This window comes from Cetorhinus maximus, chromosome 23 (genome assembly GCF_964194155.1).
Source record: "Cetorhinus maximus chromosome 23, sCetMax3.hap1.1, whole genome shotgun sequence".
In the NCBI taxonomy this organism is placed as follows: domain Eukaryota; kingdom Metazoa; phylum Chordata; class Chondrichthyes; order Lamniformes; family Cetorhinidae; genus Cetorhinus; species Cetorhinus maximus.
The window spans coordinates 31178388-31196105 of record NC_135901.1 but is presented as its reverse complement, the minus strand read 5'-3'; the positions used below and the strand labels follow the sequence as shown (position 1 = coordinate 31196105).

The 17718-nt window shown below is 45.0% G+C and overlaps 6 protein-coding genes across 6 annotated transcripts in view; 1 reads left to right on the top strand and 5 right to left on the bottom strand.

Annotated features, from left to right (window-relative positions):
- Nucleotides 1-17718, bottom strand: part of LOC144697120 (uncharacterized) — a 432856-nt gene that overhangs the window by 73353 nt on the left and 341785 nt on the right. The gene's annotated exons all lie outside the window — the stretch shown is intronic.
- Nucleotides 1-17718, bottom strand: part of LOC144697094 (uncharacterized) — a 391382-nt gene that overhangs the window by 95516 nt on the left and 278148 nt on the right. The window lies entirely within an intron of this gene.
- The window catches only part of LOC144697244 (uncharacterized), a 123031-nt gene that overhangs the window by 44405 nt on the left and 60908 nt on the right, over nucleotides 1-17718 (bottom strand). The gene's annotated exons all lie outside the window — the stretch shown is intronic.
- LOC144696929 (uncharacterized) overlaps nucleotides 1-17718 on the bottom strand; it is a 164910-nt gene that overhangs the window by 137215 nt on the left and 9977 nt on the right. The window lies entirely within an intron of this gene.
- On the bottom strand, nucleotides 3742-15287 carry LOC144697967 (uncharacterized). The gene is made up of 2 exons (XM_078569919.1): nucleotides 13626-15287; nucleotides 3742-4916 (listed from the first exon to the last, which is right to left on the bottom strand). Exons 1-2 carry the CDS (start codon nucleotides 14464-14466, stop codon nucleotides 4378-4380), a joined length of 1380 nt encoding a protein of 459 aa, XP_078426045.1. The 5' UTR covers nucleotides 14467-15287; the 3' UTR covers nucleotides 3742-4377.
- LOC144697190 (uncharacterized) lies at nucleotides 6787-10406 on the top strand. The gene has a single exon (XM_078569066.1). The coding sequence runs from the start codon at nucleotides 7553-7555 to the stop codon at nucleotides 8252-8254; it is 702 nt and encodes a 233-aa protein (XP_078425192.1). The 5' UTR covers nucleotides 6787-7552; the 3' UTR covers nucleotides 8255-10406.

Below are 17718 nucleotides of genomic sequence, written 5' to 3'. Positions count from 1 at the left end.
CATGTGTGGGAAACGATTCACTCAGTCATCCAGCCTGCTGAGACACCATGTCACTCACACCAATGAGAGACCCTTTAAATGCTCTGACTGTTTGAGTAGGTTCAAAAGCTCTTGGGAACTGATGTTCCACCAGCGTTTTCACACTGAGGAGAGACTGGTCAGCTGCTCTCACTGCACAAAGAGGTTTCGAAGTTCATCCAACCTGCAGGAAAACCAGCGAGTTCACACTGGGGAGAGGCCATTCACCTGCTCCAGTGTGGGAAGACATTTGCTTATTTAATCAGCCTGCTGAGATACCAGCGAGCTCACAGTGGGAAGAGGCCATTCGCCTGCTCGGAGCATGGGCAGGTATTCACACAATCTGTTGACACATCAGCCTGCTGACACACTATGTCACTCACACCAATGAGAGACCCTTTAAATGTGCTGACTGTATCTGTGCCCCACATTTTAGGAAAGATTTGAAGTTCTTACAGAGGGTGCAGAGGAGATTTACGACAATGGCACCAGGAATGAGTGACTTCAGTTAGTTGGAGAGATTGGAGCAGCTGAATTTTCTGTCTTTGAATCATGGAGTCATTAAGATATACAAGGAGACTATTCAGCCCATCAAGTCCATGCTAGTTCTTTGTAGAGCAATCCAGTCAGTCCCATTCCCCCATTCTATCACTGAATCTCTGAGAGTTTATTTCCCTCAAGTGCCCATCCAATTGCCTTTTGAAATTGTTCATCCTCTCTGCTTTCCACCCCGCCCCTCATAGACAGTGAGTTCCAGGTCATTACCGCTCACTGTGTAAAAATATTCCTCCTCACACCCTCCCCGCATCTCCTGCCCAAAACCTTAAATCTGTGTTCCTGTCCTCCTTGTACCATCAGCGAATGAGAACAGCTTTTCTTTGTCCACCTTATCTAAACCTGTCATAATGTTGTACACCTCCATCAAATCTCCCCTCAACCTCCAGGATTCAAGGAATACAACCCCAGCCTGACGTCTAAAGTAAAAAACAAACAATATGTTAATGCCTGAAATCAATTGGGAATGTTTGATTTCTGTTTTAAAGATATGATGAATATATTGTATTGGACAGTAAAGGAATTAGAGTAACTCACCCGGGTGATCAGTGGAATGTATCAATCTGGTATCCACCTACATTCTAGTGAAAGCCAGGGAGGTGTAGATGAGATGAATAAGTTGATAGATTTCACTGGGAGATATTTACATCCTTACCTATGAATTTTGTTTTCAAGAAAACCACATTTGACAGCCTGGCCACCACCTGAAATATCAGGACCAGAACAGGGGTTACTTCAGGTTTTCTTGCTAATTAGTGAACATTTAATTAAAAACTATGACTGGCTGTGCATTTATTTTTAATTTGATTGTTACACTTCTCCTGTTTTTATTCCTGTTGTGATTACTCTCTGGGTGAGGATAGTTGACAGGTGACAGGAAGGGAAATTGTGGTTTGGAATGCTGACTCCCTGTACCGGGGACGGAGCGTGGGAAGCCAATTGTTTGAGAGTTTGACGTGGCTTGGGCGGGTAAAGATGGTTCAATGACAGGTTTTGTAATTGGTCCGTTCAAATGTTAGCTCAGCAATGATTGGGCTAAATCAGTCTCCATAGACTTTGTGATGTAAAAAAGTATCAGAAGGGATTCCCCGAGCACAGAGATTTGTAGAGGTTTTACATATTGCATTCACTGGTGCCATGGCATCTGGGGCAGACCAGGGAGCATTTACGTGGAGATGGTGCTTCTACCCAGAGTGTAATGGTAATGCTGCTGCACTTTGATACTACTGCTCAGACATGAGCATGTGTCAGGTCTTATTTATACTGAATAAAATCTAACCACTGTCACCAATAAGGGTTATCACTGTGAATCATTTCAGAGTTTGGGAAAAGGGGATAACGGGTTAATTGACTCCCTGAACCCCATTTTCTAACATCGCTGTGTCCAAAATAAAATCTCATCTCCCCCTCTGGCTCCTTTGTCAATTACCTTAGAGGGACTCACTTTCTGTTAAAGAGCCTGCCAACCCCTCTCACCCATTTTCCCTAAAGTGCAGAAATCTAATCATGAAAAGCCCAGAAAAATCAAATATTTTTACTGATTAAAGTTTATTAATGAAACAGAACATGGTTAAAAGAAAACAGAAAATTACTTGAGGATCAAAGACAACCAGAGTAAAAGGATCTGCACAATGTTCTGGACCCAAATGGTTTCTCTTTAATTCATCTGTCCCCTGTTCACTGCCCTCTTTGTGGAACACCTCCGCTCAGTCCACAAGCATGACCCTGACCTTCCAGTTGCTGCCACTATAATTCACCACCTTGCTCTCATGCTCACATTTCTGTCCTCGGCCTGCTGCAATGTTCCCGAGAAGCCCAACACAAGCTGGACGAACAGCACCTCATCCTCCGATGAGGCACTTTACAGCCTCCTGGACTCAACATTGAGTTCAACGACTTCAGACCAGCAACTCTGTCCTCCGTTTGGAACTAATCTCTGTGGCTGCGTTTGCTGCCAACGCGGGGCGTGCTCAGTTGTACCGCTTCACGCAGTGATGTCATTGTGAATGACGAAGATCAGAACTCTACTCATTCCCCCAAACTCAGTGTGATACTCATCCTCTCCAGTTAGTTTCTCCCTGTTTTTAAACCAATTTCAAACTTGCAGCAATCCTAATGAGAACTGAAACTGAATAACAAAATTCAATGAACAATCCTAGAGATTGGATTTTGGACCCAGAAGGGGCTATTTCATTCAGAACAAAATCCAATACCCATTTTCCCCTCGGTCATTTCCTTTAGCTTTATCTGTTTCCATGGTGTATTTTCAGTTCTATTATATACAAACCCTGGCAGCTCACTCATCAATAGCTGAAACATTTTACTGTTCTCTGCATTGTCTCTGTTTATCTTTTGAATGTAAAGTCAGATACAATCCACTGTTTCTCTTCCACTATCTGTAAGCTACGTGGTTTTGTGAACAATAACCATGGAAATGTGTGGTTTTACTTTCCAAAGTTTTTAACTGGACTGCGTTTACCGCAGATGCATCCGGCCATCAGTGGGCATCTTGTGCGGCCATCTCGCGTTGACATGAGACGCAGTTTTTTTTACCAAGTGCCAGTCTGTACCTTGTTTTCATGATTTTTGCTTTCAGATAGAGCTGTCCTTTATTCTGCCATTAACACTTACTCTGGACCAATGCTTTGTTTCTTTACTACAACCATTACCTCCCTTTGTCTTTTGTTCCATGATATTTTTGTTATTTAATCTCACTCGCCATCTAACCAATCCCTGACTTTCCCTTTTGTTCTACCGGACCCTCCCCCCTTTCTCAACAGCATCAAAACCATCACATTTCTCCCTCTCTGAAGTTCTGAGGAAGAGTCATGTTGGAGTCGAAACATTAACTCTGTTTCTTTCTCTTCACAGATACTTCCAGAGCAGCTGGGTTTTTCCAGTACTGTCTGTATGAATTTTAGATCTGCCTGTTGCGGTGGGAAAAACATAATTTACTGTCCAAGCTTTTAATCTGGCATCATCAGGACACTTCACAAGAAAACCAATGTGAGGGGAAAACAACAACAGCCAGTCACCTTCAATTGGTGCATTCTCCATGGCAACGTCACAACCAATCAGAGTCCACTTGCCAACCAATTAGCACTCTCTTCTCATGCAGTATAAATTGTTGTTTTCTGCTTATATTGGTATTCTTGCGAAGTATGATGAGTGCAAGGTGAAAAGCTTCAACATGTCTCTTTTCTCAGCAATACTCAAGTTCTGTACGACCAAACAAAGATTTACTATCCAGGATAAAATAAGTGGACTTCATCAGCTTTTGTGGATCATTTCAGTGGAAATGTGCACTCCCAGGCTCAAACAGCATCAGCCCCCTGGAAGCAAAGTCGTGAGACCGGCCAGTCCAGCAGAAAGAAACCCTCCAACCCTCCCACTTCACCAAGTGTCAGAATGAACATGGTTCAGTCCTGGATGTGATTAACAGCAGCAATAACAGCAGAATCCAACCCTTGGAATCACTTCTGAACTCGCTGGTGTCTCAGCAGGTTGCATAACTGACTGAATCCCTTTCAACACTCGGTGCAGGTGAATGGTCTCTCTTCATTATGAACTCGCTGGTGTCTCAGCTGGCTGGATAAATGAGTGAATCCCTCCCGCACTCAGAGCAGGTGGATGGCTTTTCCCTGGCGTGAACTCGTTGATGTTCCCACAGGTTGGAAGGCCATCTAAACTTCATTGCACAGTGAGAACAGCTGAACCGTCTCTCCTCAGTGTCAACTCGCTGTGTGTCTGCTGGTTGGACAAATTACTCAATCTCTTCCCACACACGGAGCAGGTGAACACTCTCTACCCAGTGTGAAATCGCTGGTGTGTCCGCAGATTGGACAACTGACTGAATCCCTTCCCACATTCAGAGCAGTTGAATGGCTTCTCCCTGGTGTGAACTCGCTGGTGAGTCATCCGGGTGGATAGATGAGTGAATCCCTTTCCACACTCAGAGCAGATGAACGGCCTCTCCCCAGTGTGAACTCGCTGGTGTGTCCGCAAGTTGGACGAATCACTGAATCCCTTCCCACACTGAGAGCAGGTGAATGGCCTCTCCCTTGTGTGAACTCGCTGGTGTGTTAGCAGATGGGATGAATTACTAAATCCCTTCCCACATTCGGAGCAGGTGAATGGCCTCTTCCCAGTATGAACTTGCTGGTGTGTCCGCAGGTTGGATGAATGAGTGAATCCCTTCCCACATTCAGAACATGTGAACGGCCTCTCCCCAGTGTGACTGCGTCGATGAGCTTCCAGCTCAGATGGGGATTTGAATCCCTTCCCACAGTCCCCACATTTCCAAGGTTTCTCCATGGTGAGGGTCTCCTTGTGACTCTTCAGGTCTGACGATCATTTGTAGCTTCTTCCTCACACAGTACAGAGGTATGGTCTCTCTCTGCTGTGAAAGGTTCGATGATTTTTTCAGACAATGTAACTGGTTGAAGTGCTTTCCACAGTTAGTGCACTGGAACATGGGTGCGGGTGTCTCGGTACTTTCCTGATCACACGGATGTTTAAAATCTTTAGAAGCAGAAAAAAACAGAGAAACATTATTCCTTCTAGATTCAAATGCTCATGATAGTCTGGTCCCATGAATCAAATGACTCTGTCAGATCTCGATGTGATGTTGGTTTGAGATTTCTGTCTGCAAATCCTCTTCTAATATCCTGTAAAAGGAATTTATACAAGTTATCACTGTCAGTACAGGATAGAAATTCAGAACAGACAATTCTAGTTTCTATGGAACATTCTTCCCTCTGTTGTTCCCCAATAGCTGTAAATCTCCATCCCACCCATTCTCCCTCTATTCTCACTCTGCTGTACCTAATAAACACCCAACATTACTGCACTCAAAATGTGTGTAATACACAGTACTCTGTTACATGATTACAGATACATGGGGCTGTGAGGTAGAACTTCATGTGGCGATGAGCTCGAACTCGCTGTCCATGAGAGTGGTGGAAGCGGAGACGACCAATAATTTCAAAATGAAATTAGATGGGCTCTTGAAGGAAATAAAGCTGCAGATGAACGGGTATATAGAGGGAGAATGGGACAGACTGGATTATTCTACAGAGAGTTGGAATGGGCTCAAGTTGCCAAATGGACTCCTTCTGTGCCCTAATGATTTTATAACTAAATATTTACTGCACAATACAAAAAATCATGAAATAATAATAAATGTACTGTATTACAGATCCATCAATAATGTATCTAATACGTACCATATAACTACACTAGACACATCTCTGTTGCTATGATAAAAGCTAAATACGGCAGATACTGGAAGTCTGAAATAAAAACAGAATATGCTGGAACAACTCAAATCTGACAGCACCTGTGGGGGGACAAACAGAGTTAACGTTTTGAGTATGTATGACTCTTCTTCAGAGCTAAAGAGGACATATCTCTAATCATCTATCTAATATGTACCATATAACAACACTGGACATATCTCTGTCCTATATTAATTTACTCTCCGCTTAATGTCAGCCATCTCCTGGGGAAACCATCCCTTTAATTGTGAACATTAGGAAAGAGACCATCCTTTTAGCCAGACAAATAAATGTGTCAAGCTGAGGGAGCAAAGGATGTCAATGTCTTTAAGAGAGAGAGAGAGAGAGACCTGGGCCAACCTTTCCAGAGTCTGCACCCTCCCTGGATTCACTTCCTTTCCCTTCAGTTCCTGCAAGTCAACAATTTGCCCCCAGAATGAGAAAAGAAATGGAAAGGGGGAGAAAAGAAAGTGTTTTACTCACAGATGTTGGACACAGGAGGAAGTTTTAGTCTGTGTGAAGCTCAATCTTGATTCACACAAAGCCCATGCTCTGATTGGCTGGAGGACCAGGGTCCTTGCGGTCCTCCAACTCTTCCTATTGGTCAGCCCCTCAGCATGAAGGGAAGGGGCGGGCTCTCCCCCGCACATGCGCAGCTTCCCCTCTCCCGAGTTCTCCGAGCGGCTTCTCGCTCTGGCCGGAGCCGTCAGCCGGTTAAAACAAAAACAGAATTACCTGGAAAAACTCAGCAGGTCTGGCAGCATCGGCGGAGAAGAAAAGAGTTGACATTTCGAGTCCTCATGACCCTTCAGCAGAACTAAGTAATATTAGGAGAGGGGTGAAATATAAGTCAGCCGGTTGCCAGGAAACCTTGACTCGAGGAGGCGGAGGCGGAACAACGGGTGGGGGCGGGGTTCCCGTGTCCGAGCGCCTGGCCTGCAGATTGGAACCCGAGAACGTCACCGCGGAGCAGAGTGATTCCTATTGGCTGATTCAGGCAGGGTTCCGTTGTGGACGTCACAATGCGGAAGTTGGACAATGAGCTTCAGACTAAAACTTCCTCCTCTGGGCAACATCTGGGAGGAAATCAATGTTTCCCCCTTTCCATTTCTTTTCTCATTCTGGGGGCAAATTGTTGACTTACAGGAGCTGAATTCAGCTGTTCTGATTTGCTATCATCGACTGACAGTGATGACTTTTGTAAACACCTTTTACAGAATATTAGAGGGGGAGATTTTGCAGACAGATCTCAAACCACATGTTACAGCAAGATCTGACAGAGTCACTCAATTCAGCGGGAGCTGAATGTCAATGGCCTTTGAATCTAGAAGGAGAAATGTTTGACTGTTCATTCTGCTTCAGGTTTTAAAATCAGTGTTATTGGAAATGCCCTGAGACAGACACATCCGAGTGAGAGTGTTCCAGTGCACTGACTGTGGAAAGAGCTTTGACCAGTTACGCAGCCTGATAAAACATCACGGGAGGGACTGTACACATGTTCTGTGTGTGGACTGCTCAGTTGATCATTGAATCTGAGGCGACCAAAGGACACCCGCACCATGGAGAAACTGTGAAAATGTGGGGACTGTGGGAAGGGATTCATAACCCCATCAAAGCTGGAAATTCATCGACGCAGCCACACTGGAGAGAGGTCGTTCACCTGCTCTGTGTGTGGGAAGGGATTCACTCATTCATCCCACTTGATGAGACACCAGCGAGTTCACACCGGGGAGAGACCATTCACCTGCTCTGACTGTGGGAAGGGATTCACTCAGTCGTCCCACTTGCGGATACACCAGCGAGTTCACACCAGGGAGAGTCTGTTCATCTGCGCCATGTGTGGGAAACGATTCACTCAGTCATCGAGCCTGCTGAGACACCATGTCACTCACACTGATGAGAGACCCTTTAAATGTTCTGACTGTGGGAGTAGCTTCAAAAGCTCTCGGGAACTGATGTTCCACCAGCGTTTTCACACTGAGGAGAGACCGTTCAGCTGCTCTCACTGCACAAAGAGGTTTCGAAGTTCATCCAACCTGCAGGAAAACCAGCGAGTTCACACTGGGGAGAGGCCATTCACCTGCTCTGAGTGTGGGAAAGGATTTAGTCAGTTATCCAGCCTGCAATTACACCAGCGAGTTCACACCGGGGAGACACCGTTCACGTGCCCTGAGTGTGGGAAGGGATTTAGTAAGTTATCCAGCCTGCAATCATACCAGCGAGTTCACAGTGGGGAGAGACCGTTCATGTGCCCTGAATGTGGGAAAAGATTCAGTAATTCATCCCGCCTGCGGAGACACCAGCGAGTTCACACTGGGGAGAGGCCGTTCACAGGCTCGAAGTGGGGGAAGAGATTCACTTGTTCATCCAAGCCACTGACACACCATGACAGTCACACTGATTAGAGACCTTTTAGATGCTCTGACTGTGATTGTCGATTATGTCAATTGAGGTTAAGTATATACAGATGGACATCATGGATTGGATAATTACTTGAGCACATATAAAGAGACCCTTACTGACAGAGAGTGGAGTCAAGTCAGGAGGTGTATACCTGTAATGTTTCACTCAATGAATAAATCTATACTAAGTAAAGACTGACTCCGGTTTCTTCCTTCACCATTAGGCTGTCAGGATTATAACAGGGTAACAGAGAATGCTTGTCTAATGGTGAAGGTTGGAAACTAAAGGGAAATAAAATTTCAGACAGACAGTTACAACTTGAGTAGCTTTTGTGAAAAATGGTTGAAAGCAAGTGGAAATTGTCAGGGTCTGATTTCCCGCCGATGTTCTCGGAGTCTGAGCCACACGACCAGTGGAAGAATGAAGTGGAGATGTGGACACGGGTTACGTCCCTACCAAGGAGGAAACAAAGTCTGGTCTTGGCATCGTCACCTCCCAACAAAAGTAAAATCAGAAGCAAAGTATTTAGTGAGCTGGATGCCTGTCAGTTGGATACTGATGAAGGTTTGGATCTTCTATTCGGGTTCATTGATGAGATTTACAAGAAAGATGATCTACTGGATGCCTATGAAGCATAGATGGACTTTGACAGGTTTCGAATGAGGGTGAAAGCATCTTTAGCAGATCTGGATATCACAACAAGAGACAGGATTGGAACAGCACTAATAGGTGAATGAACCCCAGGGATGACCAGGAAACAGTCAACAGGTGTTTCAGGTCTATCTCAAAATATCATTATGTAATGAGCTGCCCAAAGTGGAAAATCAGGGTCTTCGAAGTGACACATGATACAGAGAATTCTGAGGCTGAAGGTGATGATGATGATCACTCTGAAGGAATTGTACTAGTCACAAGGAGCTTTGGTCCAGTGATGAGTGTGTTAGTCACAGACTCATTCAACTGTGCTGTGTTAGATAGTGGCTGCATCTCGACAGTATGTGGATCAGATTGGTGAATATGTTACCCTGATTCACCTCATAGTGAGGATCGACACAAGGTTAAGGAGTATGAAAGTTCTGGTTTGGTGATGTCAACACATTGAAGTCACTATAAAGAGTGGGGATTCCCTGCAAAATAACTGGAGTCAGCCTCTTTATCAGTGTTAACTGTTAGACTTCACCTCGATAACATTGTAATTAATAAGGCTTACATTACCAAATTGTACTGTATGTAAGCTTAACGATGAACAGTCTTCAATTGCCTGTCTCTTTAAGTTCCAGATACTGTAATGTAGCTTTAAGGAAAATAAAACTGGTGTTAAAGTCAGGAAGGGGTCAGAGCACCAGGTGTTCCAGGACACCCTGTTTAGATACAAGTTATAGTTCACAGTTAGAAGGGACTCCAAGCTGATTGGCTCAATTTGTTGTGGGGAAATGAGGAACACTTTTCCCATTGGTCAAGGATCACAAATATTTGTTTAAGAAGTTGTTAGTTTTGTTGAACAGCTGCACCAACATGGGTTAAATGTTACAAAGTTACCTTCAAAAAGGTCCATTTGGTACCTCAAGTCCATGCTGACTCTCTGTAGAGCGATCCAGTCAGTCCCATTCCCCCTCTATATCCCCGTATCCCTGCAAGTTTATTGCCTTCAAGTGCCCATCCAATTTTCTTTTGAAATTGTTCATCATCTCTGATTGCACCACCTCATAGGCAGCGAATTCCAGGTCATTCTCACTCGCTGTGTAAAAAAACTTCTTCCTCACATCCCCCCTACATCTCTCACTTAAAACCTTCAACCTGTGTCCCCTCGTCCTTGGCGGGAACAGGTTTTATTTGCCCAGCTGATGTAAACCTGTCATAATCTTGTACACCTCTATCAAATCTCCCCTCAACCTCCTTTGCTCCAAGGAGAACTGTCCCAGCCAGAAGAAAGAAACAAGATATGTTCATGCCTGGAATAAAATGGGAATGTTTACAATTCCACTGGGCAGTGAAGGAATTGGAATAACTCACCTTGGGTGTAGTTGAATGGAATAGATCAATCTGGTATCCATGTAGATTCTAGTGAAATTCAGGGAAGTGTAGACAAGATGAATAAGTCGATAGCTTTCTCTTGGAAATGGTTCTATCATTTGCCTCTGAACCCTTTTTTAAAAGAAAACCACAGTTAAAATCCTGGCCACTACCTGAAATATCAGGACCGCACAGAGTGAGATCAGCAAAGCTCTTGAGGCAGACCCACCGCTTCACCCTCGCCACACACACACACCCCTGCAACCCCCCCACTGCCCCCATCACCCCCATGAACTTTAGATAAGATAACATGAAAGTCAAAAAATGTCTGGCATGCTATTGGGATACCAGTGGACGTGCAGATGTGATTTGTTAGATGTTGAGCAACTAATAGAAGGAAATTCATAGTGAAATACATGGAAGAGTCCCAAACATACACAGCGACTTGACAAACAGTATGACATGGATTGGTTAATGTGGCCAGAGGAATGAGACAACATTTTGATGTGATCAAGGCACTGACACACACTCCAGAGAGAAACTGACTTTAAAACTGTCAGGATAGAACGAAAGACACCAGTCATGGTTGAAAAGTGAGTAAAACTAAAGTGAAAGGGATAAAAAATTATGGATTGGGACAATGAAGGGCTTGGGAGAAATAACCCTGAGTGAGAACTGTCCAGAGGTTGGACAGGGATAATGAGAGAACTGGAGACTCATTTACACCCATGCTTGATCTGTTGCTTGAAGCATATGTCCTTATGTACGAGTAACATAGAATTCCAGGTGCTCCTTCAGGAGAAGAAAAGATTGAGATGTTACCCCAGGCGGGGCCAGAATAGAACTGGAAAATAACGGAGTGAAATTGAGTGAGGGGTCAGAGAGAGCGTTCTCCTCTCCCTTCAGGAATGTGCAGCCATCAGCTAATCCCACACTCCCATTGAAGTCTATAGTCTGGTGTCAGCTGATTGTGGAATGACAAACAAGCCGATGTCATCTTATGACATCATCACAATAGAATGTGATGACATCAGCGGATTGCGCAATCCCAATGGAATGTGATGATGTCAGCTTGATCTTAGACATAAGCGGTGTGATGGGAAATGTACAGAACTGGACCAGTTTTCTTCAATAGAGAAACTCTACTGCCCGTCTCCCAACTCACACTCAGTCCCGTTCACCTGTCACCCCCTGTGCTCACTGACCAACATTGGCTCCCACTCAAGTAATGCCTCCATTTTAAAATTCTCTTCCTTGGGCCCGGGTTTACCTCCGTAAAGATGAAAGGGATTTTCATTGAGCTAAATTCAGGCCCATTCTTTTCAAATCCCTCCACAGCCTCCTTTTTTTTCAAATCATCATGTGGTCATACACACTCTCCCCATCTCTGCAATCTTCTCCATCCCTACAACCCTCCGAGATATCTGTGCTCCACTAAATCTGGCCTCTTCAGTATCCCCGGTTTCAATTGCACAACCACTGGGGGCCATGTCTTCAGCTGCCTGGGTCCCACGCTCTGGAATTCCCTCCCTAAACCTCTCTGCCCTTCAGTCTTTTTTGCTCCTTTAGGACTCTCCTTAAAACCTACCTCTCTGACCAAGCTACTGGTCATCTGAGCTAATATGTGGCTCAGTGTCATCTTCTGTTTTGTAATCGCTCCAGTGAAGCTTCCTGAGATGTTTAAGGGTGCTATATAAATGCAGGTTTTTTTCTGTTGTGGTGTTTGAATTATTTTCAGGGGACGCCGCTATTGTTAAGCAGTCAAACACTTTCTTGCTGCATCCAGAGAGAGCTACAGGAAGGCTGTTGACTATAATTGGCCTTGCAAGGCTTTGTTCAATGTTTAAATATACAGAGGAGTGGAGACATTGTTATATCAGTCACTCAGAGCTGAACAGAAACCCGTCTCTTTAAATACACATACAGGGAAGAGACTGAAATGAAATCAGTACCTTTTAACCTGCACAAAAGCAGGAGGCTCAGATTCACAGGCTGCAGGGGTCCATTCGGCCCATCGAGCCCCTGCCATCTCTTTGAAGGGACACTCTGATTCATCCAACTGCTCTGCTTTTTCCTTACAGCCCTGCAAATTCTTCCCTTTCAAGTATTTACCCTTTGGAAAGATACTATTGAATCTGCTTTCAGGCAGATCAGAACAACTCGCTGTGTCAAAAAATAAAATCGCATCTCACCCTCTGGCTCCTTTGCCAATTACCTTACAGGGACTCACTTTCTGTTAAAGTGCCTGCCAATACCTCTCACCCATTTTCCCGAAAGTGCAGAAATCTAATCATGAAAAGTCCAGAAAAATTAAATATTTTTACTGATAAAAGTTTATTCATGAAGCAGAACATGGTTAAAAGAAAACAGAAAATTACTTGTGGATCAAAGACAACCAGAGTAAAAGAATGTGCACAATGTTCTTGACCCAAATGGTTTCTCTTTAATTCATCTGTCCCCTGTTTGCTGCCCTCTTTGTGGAACACCTCCGCTCAGTCCACAAGCATGACCCTGACCTTCCAGTTGCCGCCATTATAATTCACCACCTTGCTGTCATGCTCACATTTCTGTCCTTGGCCTGCTGCAATGTTCCTGAGAAGCCCAACACAAGCTGGACGAACAGCACCTCATCCTCCGATGAGGCACTTTACAGCCTTCTGGACTCAACACTGAGTTCAACAACTTCAGACTGTCAACTCTGTCCTCCATTTTGGTTTTTTTGCCAAGTGCCAGTCTGCATCTTGATTTCACGATTTTTGCTTTCAGACAGAGCTGACCTTTATTCTGCCATTAACACTTACTCTGGACCAATGCTTTGTTTCTTTACTGCAACCATTACCTCTCCCTTTGTCTTTTGTTCCATGACATTTTTGTTATTTAATCTCACTTGCCCTCTACCCAATCCCTGACTTTCCCTTTTGTTCTACCAGACCCTTCCCCCTTTCTCAATCGCATCAAACCCATCACATTTCTCCCTCTCTGAGGTTCTGGAGAGGAGTCATCTTGGACTCGAAATGTTAACTCTGTTTCTCTCTTCACAGATGCTGCCAGACCAGCTGAGCTTTTCCAACACTTCCTGTATTTATTTTAGATCTACCTGTAGTGGTAGGAAAAACACCATTTACTATCCAGGATAAAATAAATGTCCTTCATCAGCTTCTGTGCATCATTTCAGTGGAAATGTGCACTCCCAGGCTCAAAGAGCATCAGCCCACTAGAAGCAAAGTCACGAGACCGGCCAGTCCAGCAGAAAGAAACCCTCCGACCCTCCCACTTCACCAAGTGTCAGAATGAACATGGTTCAGTCCTGGATGTGATTAGCAGCAGCAGCAATAACAGCAGAATCCAACGCCTGGAATCAGTTGTGAACTCGCTGGTGTCTTAGCAGGTGGGATGACTGAGTGAATCCCTTCCCACATTGAGAGCAGGTGAATGGCCTCTCCCTGGTGTGAACTCGCTGGTGTCTCTGCAGGTTGGACGAATGACTGAATCCCTTCCCACATTGAGAGCAAGTGAACGGCCTCTCCCCAGTGTGAACTCGTTGGTGTTTCTGCAGGTCAGATGAATTACTGAATCTCTTCCCACATTGAGAGCAGGTGAATGGCCTCTCCCCAGTGTGGAGTCGCTGGTGTTTATGCAGTTCGGATGAATTACTGAATCCCTTCCCACATTCAGAGCAGGTGAACGGCCTCTCCCCAGTGTGAACTCGCTGGTGTATCTGCAGGGTGGATGAATCACTGAATGCCTTCCCACACTCAAAGCAGATGAATGGTCTCTCCCCAGTGTGAACTCTCTGGTGTCGCAGCAGGTTTGATGAATCACTGAATGCCTTCCCACACACAAAGCAGGTGAACAGCCTCTCGCCGGTGTGAACTTGCCGGTGTCTCAGCAAGCGGGATGAATTACTGAATCCCTTCCCACATTCAGAACAAGTAAATGGTCTCTCCCCAGTGTGAATTCGTTGGTGTGATTGCAGGCTGGATAATTGAGTGAATTCATTCCCACACACAGAGCAGGTGAACGGCCTCTCCCCGGTGTGAACTCGCTGGTGTGTCAGCAGGTGGGATAACTGAGTGAATCCCTTCCCACACTCAGAGCAGGTGAACGGCCTCTCCCCAGTGTGACTGCGTCGATGAGTTTCCAGCTCAGAAGGGGATTTGAATCCTTTCCCACAGTCCCCACATTTCCATGGTTTCTCCATGGTGCAGGTGTCCTTGTGTCTCTCCCAGTCCGATGATCAGTTGAAGCCTTGTCCTCAAACAGAACATGTATAATGTCTTTCCTCACTGTGAATGGGGTGATGTTTTTTCAGGCTGTGTAACAGGTGAAAGCTCTTTCTTCACTCAGTGTACTGGAACACTCTCGCTCGGGTGTGTGTGTCTCGGTGCTTTTCCAGTCACACTGATGTTTAAAACCTTTTGAAGCAGACAGAACAGACAAACATTTCTCCTTCCAGATTCAAAGCCCAATGATATTTCAGTCCCAATGAGCTGAATGACTGTCAGATCTTGATGTTTGGTTTCAGATTTCTGTTTGAAAATCCTCCTCTTCAAATATCCTGTAAAAGGAGTTTACAAAAGTCATCATTCTCCCTCCATTCTCACTCTGCTATACCTAATATACACCCAATATTACTGCACTAAAAACAAGTGTAATACACAGAACTTTATCACATGATGAGAGATACATGGGGCTGTGAGGTGGAACTTTATTTCAGCAGCGAGTGGTGATGACCTGGAACCCACTGCCTATGAGGATGGTGGATGCAGAGACAATCAATCATTTAAAATTGAAATTAGGTGGACACTTCAAGGAAGTAAACTTGCAGGGGAACGGGGATATAGAGGGGAATAGGATTGGCTGGATTGTTCAACAGAGAGTCGGCATGGACGCAAGTTGTCAAATGGACTCCTTCTGTGCCATATTGACTCAATGACTGAAAATATATAATGTAGCTAAAGTCTGATATTACAAGACTGGAAAGGATAATAAATGAACTTAATTAAAGAACTATATGTCCCCTATCACAACATTAGGCATATCTGTGTCCTGTACTTCTATGTTGTCCAGGGTCAGAATTCTTATAATATAAAATAAGAGACATGTTAGCTATGGGGCTGGAGGCATGAGTGCGGGAAATGGGTGGTGGTGGGAAGCTGGTGATCGTGTGAGCAGGTTGGAGGGAGGTTTGGGTTTCAATATGAGAGGGGGGTGGGGAGAAGGGCCTTGAGACATTAATAGTAGGAGGGGTGGTGGGGCTTAAAATAAACTAAAACTTACAGCTTTTCTTGTTCAGTCACAACATCATCTCCCTGCTGGCCGACTCACTGACATGCCGTCCCACTCGAATCACTCAAACTCACCCTGGAGACTCCCGGGATCAGTTTCCCACAGGCTGTCCTAGAAATACGGGACAAAAGGCAAAATAAGGAGCAACCCCTTAAAATACAGGACAGTTAAACACCCTGAAATTGTCTCCTTAAATGTCAGCCATCTCCTGGGGAAACCACCCCTTTAACTGTGAACATGAGGAAAGAGGCCATCCTTTTAGCCAGACAAATAATTTTTTTTTTTGCAAAAATATACTTTATTCATAAAATATTTTCAAGAACATTCCAAACCATTTCAAAATCACTATCACAAAAGTACAACCAGGTTCAACTTTTACAATTTTAGAATTTTTACAATTTTACAATTAGCACTTTTCTTAGATAATATCACCACCTTCAACACCTCTTTGATCCTTTTGTCTGTGACATCTTTTGATTATCTGCTCCTATCACTGCTTGCTTGTCCCTACAACCACCCCACCCTCAACTTCTCTCCCCCCGTCCCCCACCTTAAACCAGCTTATATTTCACCCCTCTCCTAACTTCACTCAGTTCTGTTGAAGGGTCATGTGGACTCGAAACGTCGACTCTTTTCTTCTCCACCGATGCTGCCAGACCTGCTGAGTTTTTCCAGGTAATTCTGTTTTTGTTTTCAACTTTTACAACATGTATCACGAGGTGCATCAATACAATCAATGAATATTACAATCATTTGCAGACATTCATTTTGAGCTGTATAGCCCGAGGGGCTCTGACCAGTTCCCCGTCCCTCGGTGCACTGTGGCAGAAAGGTCTTAGTCAGCGACCTTTCCCCATTGCGCCTTTGCGGCGGCTGCCCCAAGCTTTAATGCGTCCCTCAGCACGTAGTCCTGGACTGTGGAATGTGCCAGTCTTTAGCCAGACAAATAAATGTGTCAAGCTGAGGGAGCAAAGGATGTCAATGTCTTTAAGAGAGAGAGAGACCTGGGCCAACCTTTCCAGAGTCTGCACCCTCCCTGGATTCACTTCCTTTCCCTTCAGTTCCTGCAAGTCAACAATTTCCCCCCAGGATGAGAAAAGAAATGAAAAGGGGGAGAAAAGAAAGTGTTTTACTCACAGATATTGGACACAGGAGGAAGTTTTAGTCTGTGTGAAGCTCAATTTTTATTCACACAAAGCCCGCGCTCTGATTGGCTGGAGGACCGGTGTCTTTCCGGTCCTCCAACTCTTCCCATTGGTCAATCCCTCAGCATGAAGGGAAGGGACGGGCTCTACCCAGCACATGCGCAGCTTCCCCTCTCCCGTGTTCTCCGAGCGGCTTCTCGCTCTGGCCGGTGCCGTCAACCGGTTGCCTGGAAACCTTGGCTCGAGGAGGTGGAGGGGGAGGGGGAACAATGGGTGGGGGCGGGGCTCCCGTGTCCACGCGCCTGGCCTGCAGACTGGAACCCGAGGACGTCACCGCGGAGCAGCATGATTCCTATTGGCTGATTCAGGCAGGATTGTGGACGTCACAAAGCGGAAGTTGGACAATGAGCTTCGGACTAAAACTTCCTCCTCTGGGCAACATCTGTGAGTAAATCAATGTTTCCCCCTTTCCATTTCTTTTCTCATTCTGGGGGCAAATTGTTGACTTGCAAGAACTGAAGGGAAAGGAAGTGAATCCAGGGAGGGTGCAGACTCTGGAAAGGTTGGCCCAGGTCTCTCTCTCTCTCTCTCTCTTAAAGACATTGACATCCTTTGTTCCCTCAGCTTGACACATTTATTTGTCTGGCTAAAAGGATGGTCTCTTTCCTAGTGTTGTTTGATGGTACATATCAAATGTATTATTTCTGGTTCGCTGATGAAATACATTTATTATTTTTTCTAGCCCTGTAATTTAGTACTGTAGCTAGGTTATATGTTTCCAGCCATAGATTCATGAATGTATTGAAGGAGTCCATTTTGCAAATCAAGTCCATGTCGACTCCCTGTAGAGCAACCCAGTCAGCCCTATTCCCTTTCCATATCCCAGTTCCCCTGCATGTTTATTCCCTTCAAGTTATCACCCAATTTCATTTGAAATCGTTGATCGCCTCTGCTTCCACAAGTCAGTGAGTACCAGGTCTCGCAGCCTGCAGGTAGATTTTCAGGGCTCTGTGTCCTGC